We start from the raw sequence: 9445 nt of genomic DNA, 5'->3' as shown, positions 1-9445 counted from the left end.
GAAAGAGGGAGGATGACTGATGCCCATCTTTCCCAGTACTGTCCCTTCATCACAGAAGTGATTCAGAGGTAGTGAATATTCCAAGGAGAATGCAGTAGTTAATGCTGTTTATAAACACTGATAAAATACAGCTCCATGGTTAGTTTAAAAACACTGTTCCTACAATGTGAGTGGTTGTAGAATACCAGGGGCTCACTTTTTTTCCATACCCTCTCCAGTTTTTTTGTTTGTTCTTGTTGAAAGTTAGTGGCTGGGTCCTACAAAATAGAACTCCTTCCTTCTGGGACTGTACTTCCTCCAGTTATAGTTTACTTCAGCAGTGAGTCCTTTGCTTGTACTCTTACCTGAGGTCAGTGATACACTAGAACTGAAGTCCATGGCAGCCCTGAAAGGGCCACCTTAAATTCATCAGCCTCCTGTGGAGCTAGAATTTGATACAGGGCTGGCAACACTGTACTGCAAGGGCAGAGTGGTTTCAGAAAAGTAAACTGCTTACCCGCTGACCTAATACTGCACCTGAGCTCATGGCTGACAGGCATTAAGCTCTGACCTTACTAAGAAAAGAAAAAAAAAGAAGTCAAGAGGTAATATGTACAAGCTGTCATTAAGCTCTGCTGTATTGGCTAGCCCAAGTTAAAGCAAGTTTGATATGTAAGTTGAGTGGACAAACTTGCCACTCAGCCATTTTTAAAAAGTTCTTGAAATTCATAAGTTAGGAATGGTCAGAGTTGAATTAAGTTCTGTTTGAGAATAGACCAGAGTAGTCCAGGCTCCTGTGAAAGCATGGAGGGATGCTTGGTCTAACTTTATCAAGTCTGTAGGCAGAGACCGGTCTCAATTGCCAGCTGCTGCTCTGTTGGCTGCATCTTTTTACTGCCCAAGTCTTGAACAGCAGTGAAGAGCATGAGTCACCTTTAGTGTGGTCTTGTTCTGAAGCACCATGTCCTGTTTCTGAAACTGTTCGTGGTGGTTGTTGTTCCTATTTCATTTCTTCTCTGTACTTTTGGGAGGGGTTATTATGCCTCCTGTTGACACAGGTGATAACTGACCTGGGACAGTAGATGCTACTCCACTATTAACTTCTTCCTGTGCATTGGGGGAAGAAGACAACAGTTAGAACTTGTCACAGGTATTACCTTTTTGTTTCACTAGCACACAGCAGCACTTCCTCACACTGCTAGTGCAATTCAAGTACTCCAGCTTTAAGGCAGTAAATGAAAAACCACAGTGAGAGTACACAACAAAGTAAATATTATCATCTTTTAAACACTTCACCAGTACTTCTAATCCAAGTCTTTGCTTATGGCCTGTGTTATGGTAAAACATGTTTAGTTTATAGCATCATCAACCAGGAGCCAGAAACAAAGTGTTAGGCACTACTGAACACACTGGTTGAGGTGAGCCAGGCCAGGTGTGAGCACAAAGGTGTTTGGCCACTCTTCGCTGCCTCAGGAGAAGGGGTGTGTAATGCACTCCAAACTGCAAGCCCACAAACCACCTACCAGCATGTCCAAATAATTTGTGTGTGTTTGGATATTATGCCGATCTTCTGCTGCAACCTTCTTAAAGTTCTTCAGCTTCACAGGGACTTTTTTTGCCACGCTCACAAAGGGAACCATCCATTCTACACACTCTGAAATGCTGTCCCAATCTAAGCCTAGAGGGTAGAATGCAGTAATATATTTAAAAACAACAATAGATAATACTGCAGATAAAAATTCAGAAACATCCTCCCAGAAACTCCCAGCATTTCCTTGTGCTTGTTACTTAAAAGCATTGTGGCTGAGGAGGGCAAGCACAGGCCTCCTGAGCAAAGCAACTCTGTGGCCACGAGGGTTCCTGTTGCTTACCAGGGGATGCTGAAGTGACTTCAGCTTGAACACAAAATTTTGGGTCAGACTGTAAAAACATACACTATTGTCACAGTCCCTTATGGTATCTCAGGCAACACACAAGGGCTAAGCTCAGTTAAGTGATTTCCCCCCCCCGCAGCTTGTAAGGGACAGGCCGGTAGGAATTAGCACCAAGGTTAACAGAATGCTGCTGACAGACAAGGATGACTACTTGATAACTACATTTTAGGAAAAAAAGTAGCCAAATAATGTATAGCTAATGATCCCCAAAACAAAAGGAAGTCACAGAGCAGTATTAGCCCCAAAGCAAGAAGGATAAATCTGCTTCATTTCCTTAGCAGAGTCTATGCTTCTGAAAGCGTTTCCTTCTTTTTGGAGTCTTTGTAACATCTGAGATAGTGGTAGGAAGGAAGTGAAATTAGGGGGTAAAAAAACCCAACCAACCAACCAAAGAAAAAAAAACCCCATGGAACAGAACAATTAGTGTCCATGTAGCTTTTGCTCTTCAGCAGCCTGGTAAACCAATATAGTCTTAGCGGCTTCAGGCACGTAACAAATTCCAGAATTCCCTGCCTAACAAGACAGAGCTTCACAAAGGCTTCTTACCTGAAGCTTTCTTAACTACTTCAATTGAGGTATAGTGGCAGAGCGCTGCAGCAGCTAGTGTTCTATACTGGAAGTCCAAAGAATTCACATCCAGAATACAGAGGTCTAAGAGCTAAGGAAACAATAAAGAGTGGAGGAAATAAGTGTTACAAATTTTAACAAGACGATACTTTAGTATAATATAATCCTGTCTCAGAAACTGCTATGCATACAGCAGTCCTACAGTCTATGCTCTATAACATGGCTGAGCTTTTTAGCATCAATTGTATTCATCTAATTTATTTTTGGCACCAATTGCAGTTAAAGTGAGTCTCACAGCCTTATGATGCAAACCAGTTTGCACTTTTACCAGTAACATGCAATACGCTGCACAGATTTAAGTACACCTTTAAACTTAGCAGAGCTCCAGGAAGGTATTTTCTTAAATTAAAATATTACCTAGCAACGCAGTGACTTAGACCAGTCTGTCCTTCAGTAAGCCTCTCTGAGGCTGGACACAACTCATGCCTATAAAAATTGAACCACAGCAGTTTCAAAATAGTCAAAAGACTCCTCGGGCTGCCTTCTAGGCAATAACACAGAAACACTGTTACAGACAATACAGGTAAAAACAGTTAACCGTCCATAGCATCTTAAGGTATTCACCCTCAGAGCTGTTGCTGCTGTTTAGAGAACGCTGTAGTTCATAGCAATTAAAAAAAACAAGATGGATTTTTATTTTTCCAGTGTACAGAAAAGTCTTAAAATTTACGTGAGAGCAGGGAGACAAGAAACACGTGGGTGCTTGTCCTCAAAACTGAGTGTGAAGTTCTCTGGCAGAGTCAAACTTGCACATTCCTTAAAGTAACACATTAGGTGAAACAAGGAAAAGCATTCCCTTAATGGCTTTTGCAGTGTAATGCTCAGTTGTGCTTGTAATCACTCCAGAAAGAATTTTCCAATACAGTTTACTACTTACCTGTGCTATCTGAATGAATTTTTCCTGAGAATACTGAGGTAGCAGCACTTTCGGAACATCCTTCAGAGCATCCACTTGGAGATAGAGGTTCAGCCAAGAGACGATTGTCACCGGACAGAGTTCCCATTTTAAAGCCTGCAAATATTAAACAAACCGCTAAGCACCTTAAACCATGCAAGGATAGTTTTGTGCTCCAATCTCTTTTCCCATACTTCCCCTTCTGAATTTGCTAAGCTTATCGCACAGATCCTCAAAAGACACTAAAGATTATGTACAATTTCAAGTACAAATATTCATTTTAGATTGCATTCTCGCCACTTTTTGAACAAGCTGGTTTACAATCAGCACAACTGTATCCCTATACGGGATATAGGGATATATCCCTACCTATACCAGTGCAGTTGGATCTTATTTATCTTCCCCATTCAGAAGCTGGGAAATTAGAGCATTTCCCCAAGCCTTCAGGCTAGCTGCTTGAACCTGCAGCTTATATCTATTAAGGAAGAATAAACATATAAGGAGTTCTGTGATGGTAAAGGTGGATCCTTTCCAACATGAGGAGCATTGAGTAGTGTCAGGTCTTTGCCTGGATCTCCTAGAGGCCCCTGTTCCTGGACAGCAAAGGACGCTGGCAAGTGCAGCACATGACAGCGACAACCTTCTAGTCTGCCCCGTGGCTGGCTGTGCCTGTTTTAAGAGCCTCTACTTTCATACAAGTGTGAGAAACCCATCCTTTTCTAACAGACAGAGATTCACCCCAACCAGGGGCTTTAGAGGTCCACTGCATGTACAATGAAGGTTTCATTGTTTTGCAGAAATGGGGACATACTAAACATGTTGCTTTTCTAAGCAAATAAGTGACATTAAAATACAAGGCTCGGCTGGATGGTCTTTCAATCAGCACTTACAAACACAGCAAAGTTATTACCTTTAACATAATAAGTTCCATTCTTACAATATCATCTTCACTGCAAGCACCATCAGTGACGTAAGCAAATTCCTGTATTTTAGGAGCGTAGATTTCCTTTAAAGGGGGGGGGGGGGAGGAAAGTGAAGATTAGAGTGCCTTTTAATTCTAAGGAAGCTTGAGAAGATACTGGCAAATACTTTTCAGTCCATATTGAAATATTAACATTTCTTATGCTCAAACAGTTTTTCTTGTTATACGAAGCGACTTGAAACTTACAGGATGGAGGAGGTACTAAAAACAAGTAGGTTACATGTTATCTGTTGTAAAACACAATAGTTATTGCAACTCTTTTACCTTTGGGGAAATAAACGCTGACCAAACAATCGGAACACCCTTTCATTTATACCACTTTCTACTCAGCCATTCCATTTGATGTAAAAATATACACCATCCTAATTCTCGTACAGCACACTGCTGCGTTAGAAATGGCTTGCTGATACAGGATACGTGTAATGTCAGTGCTGATGTAGGCTCATAGATTAAAAAAAAAAAAAAAACTAGAAAAAGATGAGAAAATCCCACAGCCACCGTAGCTGACAAAATCCATGGTGCAGAGATGGTTAACGAAGAAATTTGCCAACCCAATCATGCCAGTTGGGGCCACATATAGCTAGTTGTTAGTAAAAGAGAACTTGCCAGCAGAACTGCTTCTCTACCAGCTGGCTTCACCGCCTGATGCCCCATGCACTTCCTTAGGAGAGACAACTGCTTGTAGTGTACTGCCTTGGCTTCAGGAACAACAGCTAGATCAGGGGTTTCCAAGTATATAAACTTAATAACCCAAATCTTCCTCTCAGCCTAGCCTACCGTGCACTATACAAAAATACGCTCTTGGCTTATAGATGTAGTACACAATATAATGTTATCACTGTCTTTTTAGTTATTCCAAACTTAATATCCTCCTCCCCGTAACAGTGCTTCTTACCTCAAGTTTGGAGGCAATGAATAATGAGGTAATTCCTATGAGCTGAAGCATGCTCTTGTTAATGTTCTTTTGCGTCAACATGAATCTATCAAAAAAGTCTTGAGCTAGGTAGAACGTTTCCCTGTGGAGTGCATACACCTCACATACCTACAACAGGAAAAAAAATATTCAGTTTTCTGTTATAAAACTCTATGTACACACACTGGAGTATTCAAGCTTTAATAGTAAAGCACAGTATTTTAGTAGTAATAGTAAAGCACACAATTTTATCTTTTGCACACACAAACTATCACATACCTAGGTGTGTTAGAAGGTAGTGGCTAATATGGGACTGGAAAAAGTATTTCCCATGCTCCCACCTAAACACAGATTGTCTATGATACACTAACATATTTCCAAAGTATACTTTTTCCAATCTGAATAGCATCATTTTCCTAAAAATGAGTACAAACCATTTTCCACTGAAAGAAGAAAGCCTCATTTGGGGGGGGGGGGGGCAGCAAAAAAAAAACCCCACTAATTTGCTTGATTAAGAATACTCTGGGCTCAAACCTCAAGTTGAAGTCACTGAGCAGATCTTCCCTGTATTCCTAGTAGGTCTGTCCCAGGGCAGAACCACTAAAAAACATGAAGTCTTTGGCTCTGCAGCAAATAAGCCTGGAAGCTCCTGCTTGAGGGGGCTCTGCTGGCAAGCCAGGAGCACTGCCTGCAGCCCCTCAGGCACACCGACAGCCTCGCTAAGCAGGAACAAAACTGCAAGAACGGCCATCTGCTCCATGCAGTTGCGAGTTTCCCTGGCAGGGAAAACTTTTAATGCTTGCATTGTATCAAAGTGGTTCAAATGCCAGTTCAACAAAAAAGGAAAGGAGACTGCCCGGGCCTGGAGATCTTACGCAGGGGCCTACTTTTTCCTCTAATCTCTAACTGAATTTGGGTGGGTCTACCACAACTCCAGCTTATATGCAACCTGTATCCCTTCCCAAACTAGAAACTAGTTAGAAATCTATCAATTACTTATAATCTACATACAATCAACAGGAAAGAATATCCAAGAAACAGATCCCAAGTCCAAGCTTCCTGCCCTGCTTCGTTATTTCACTTAGATACAAAATCAGAATAAAATCTCACTACTACTAGCCATTTCCTAAGATAAGGTTGAAAGCCCATTTGCGAATTAAACCCCTTCCTGACCACCAAAGACACAACTGGTTGGCAGTAACACCACAGCTCATTCTTTTCGACCTGATCTAATATTTGCCAATTAATGTGCTACTCTTGATATTTTTAACTACTGCTCCAAACAAGAATCAGAACTAAAAACTTACAGACCAAGCCCACCCATGAATAAATGGCGCAATTTCTATAAAAGCATATTGCCCAAACATAATAATGCTTGGTCATATTAAATAGTGTCTCAGTTATGATGTTACAGAAGGCAGCATTAGGAGCTACTGAAGAACTCTCCAAGTTACTGGCATTTTAATCCACTGTGGCATATAGAACCACTGAGCTGGACAACAAGGCCCTTGTTGACATTTTTGTTTAGAAATTGGATGATTTCCTAGGAGTTCAAGATTTAAAAAAAAAAAAAAAGCAACAAAACACAATTTAGTGGTGGTATGTAAATTACACATTAGAGGAAGTTGTGAAGTACACAACTGGAACAGTTTTTATATTCAGACTATATTTAAAAAAAAAAACACAAAAAAATCCAAAAAAACCCCAAAACAACCAAACCCTTCCTTTCCTCTGAACCCTGCTATTAGCACTGTTCCACCAAGACAGCAGGAGTGCCATTGTAACATCTGCTTCCTTGGAGTACTTGATATGGAACCAGTAAACCTGCAAGATCCCTTGTGCTGATGGGCAAGGACTGCATGAGTCAAACATTGCTTTTGGCAGTGGTGATTGAATACGTTCAATACAGAGTTCTTGGAAACGACTCCAGAAAGTAGGTCTCTATTTACAACACTAATACTCCTTCACATAGGCTGCCAAGATTGAGAGTTTTAATTTTGTTTGACAACTGGAATAGCCTGAAGTAAAGCAATTAGACTGGAATATGGATATGACTTATTTGTAATCCTTTTCAAATAAGAACCTGCCTATATCAAGAACCTTCAGATGTCAGCCACTAATGCACTACTTTCTTCTGCTCTCTTCATATTAGTGAATTTTTAATTCCATCCTAAGTCAGAAAATAGTGTCAGGGACTGCCACCTAAAAGCTCTTGATAGAGACAGGACCAGGGTGATAACTCAAGTCCTCAACACAGATGCAGTTGACTCACGAATTAGATACATGTGGAAGGTTCAGTGTCTCCTGCCAGGGAAAAACAGAATGTAGCTCACCAAAAGGATCAAAAGAAGTAACTTGTAACCCTTTTGTTACAAACTAGTTTAGGCATTTATCATTACCGGACATTTTGCTATTAGATCTTTATGTAAAAGCTGTGCTTTTATCTCCCTACTTCACAGGCATAACACATGGCAAAGTAACTAAAAGAACACACCTCTAAGAGCCAGTCTAATAGTATTGATCTCATGTGAGGTTGCAAACTAGAATGTAGTGATGTGAAATGTTTGCAATGAGCGTATCTGTTCTCCTTCTTCAGGATGTTGAGCCAGACATCTTTGGAATTTCCCCAGCTACGGAATAAAGTTACATAAACCATTGTTAAGTATATATACACCTTCACAAAAGGAGTTTAAAAACATTATTTAGTGTTTAGAGATATTCAAGAACAAAAAGAAAAATTCCACACGCTGAAAGATCCTTAATGATAATTAGAAAACTGCAGGTATACTTTGAACATTTTACACCACCACAACAGTAGCCTGCCAAGATCATCAGCAAGTCTAGTTTTGCAGAACAGCCAGTAAAACTGAACGTGTGCATCCCAAAGTTGTACATACAACCAGAGTTTCCTATTTTGCCTAGTTAGGTGGCTGTCCAGGGAGCAAGATAAAAACCAAACTCTCCCCATAAAAAAGGAAAAAAAAAAAAAAAAAAAAAAAAAAAAAATCACCCCACTCCCCAACAAACACAAAACATACACAAAGTTGTCTGGTTTATTTTGAGAAAAACATTTACAGATGGTGTTTAAAAGTCACTCATCCATCCCTTCCTTTTCTAGCATACCTTAAGGGTCAGAAACAGGCTACTGTGAGAAAAGCTGAGCTCTTTTTTATTGCTAACTTACAATTTATTAGCACTCAAGTCTACTTGGTAAGAAGATGCCTATATCATTAATATGGCTTGGGTTTAATTTGTAATTATTATTATGAATTGATGTGGGTTTTTTCTTAGATGTACTTCTCATCCTACAGTTACTAAGAGGGACAGCATGTTAATCAATGCAATACTGACTTCCTCCTGAAATTTTTGGAGTTATATATTTACCTTTCCCCAAGCAGAAGCAGAGAGAGGTTAAACAGACCTGATCACTGGTATCGCCTACAAATTCTAACCCAGATCAGTTCCATTCTGCTGCCATCATAGTTTAAAAGCTGGAGAGATACTTGCTTGTTCAATGCACAAGTCTCCCCATTTAAGTGGGCAGTCATCAAGAAATCTCCTATTATGATCTTCCTACAGCAGTTAGGAAGGCGTGAAGAAGGCAGGAGAGAGTACATGATCTTCATATTCAGCTAATTGGAAAGGATGGAGCTCAGCTTTACTAGATGCCTATCAACAAGAGGTGAACATCAAGGATTAAACTCCTTGCATGGAATTCTGTATCTGAACTACCTTGAGATCCAGCAGTTTCCAACAACTTGCTAAAGGAGAACATGAGATTGCCTCATTCACCATTTTTTTTTTTTTTTTTTTAAAAAACTACTTCCTGTTAAGCTTTCCAACACATACAAAAATGTGATTTGCTAGGTATAGAGAAGAGCATACTGTTCTTTAAAGCACAGTTCAGCAGGCTTCGGAATCACAGAGGTATCTGGACAGGCTGGATTGATGGGCCAAGGCCAATTGTATGAGGTTCAACAAGGCCAAGTGCCGGGTCCTGCACTTGGGTCACAACAACCCCACGCAACGCTACAGGCTTGGGGAAGAGTGGCTGGAAAGCTGCCCGGCAGAAAAGGACCTGGGGGTGCTGGTTGACAGCCGGCTGAATATGAGCC

The 9445-nt window shown here is 40.5% G+C and overlaps 1 protein-coding gene across 1 annotated transcript in view; it reads right to left on the bottom strand.

Moving 5' to 3' along the window:
• Positions 1-785: 785 nt before the first annotated feature.
• CCNE2 (cyclin E2) overlaps positions 786-9445 on the bottom strand; it is a 12758-nt gene continuing 4098 nt past the window's right edge. Inside the window, exons 5-11 of the mRNA XM_010577094.1 lie at positions 7825-7960; positions 5313-5459; positions 4346-4441; positions 3418-3552; positions 2460-2571; positions 1503-1657; positions 786-1086 (exon numbers count right to left, since the gene is read on the bottom strand). Of these exons, the coding sequence (XP_010575396.1) occupies positions 985-1086; positions 1503-1657; positions 2460-2571; positions 3418-3552; positions 4346-4441; positions 5313-5459; positions 7825-7960 (883 nt within the window). The 3' untranslated portion in view covers positions 786-984. The remainder of the gene's footprint in view (positions 1087-1502; positions 1658-2459; positions 2572-3417; positions 3553-4345; positions 4442-5312; positions 5460-7824; positions 7961-9445) is intronic.

The sequence above is a fragment of the Haliaeetus leucocephalus genome, unplaced genomic scaffold (genome assembly GCF_000737465.1).
Source record: "Haliaeetus leucocephalus isolate CR32 unplaced genomic scaffold, Haliaeetus_leucocephalus-4.0 Scaffold555, whole genome shotgun sequence".
In the NCBI taxonomy this organism is placed as follows: Eukaryota; Metazoa; Chordata; class Aves; order Accipitriformes; family Accipitridae; genus Haliaeetus; species Haliaeetus leucocephalus.
This window is presented reverse-complemented; position numbering and strand designations above follow the sequence as displayed.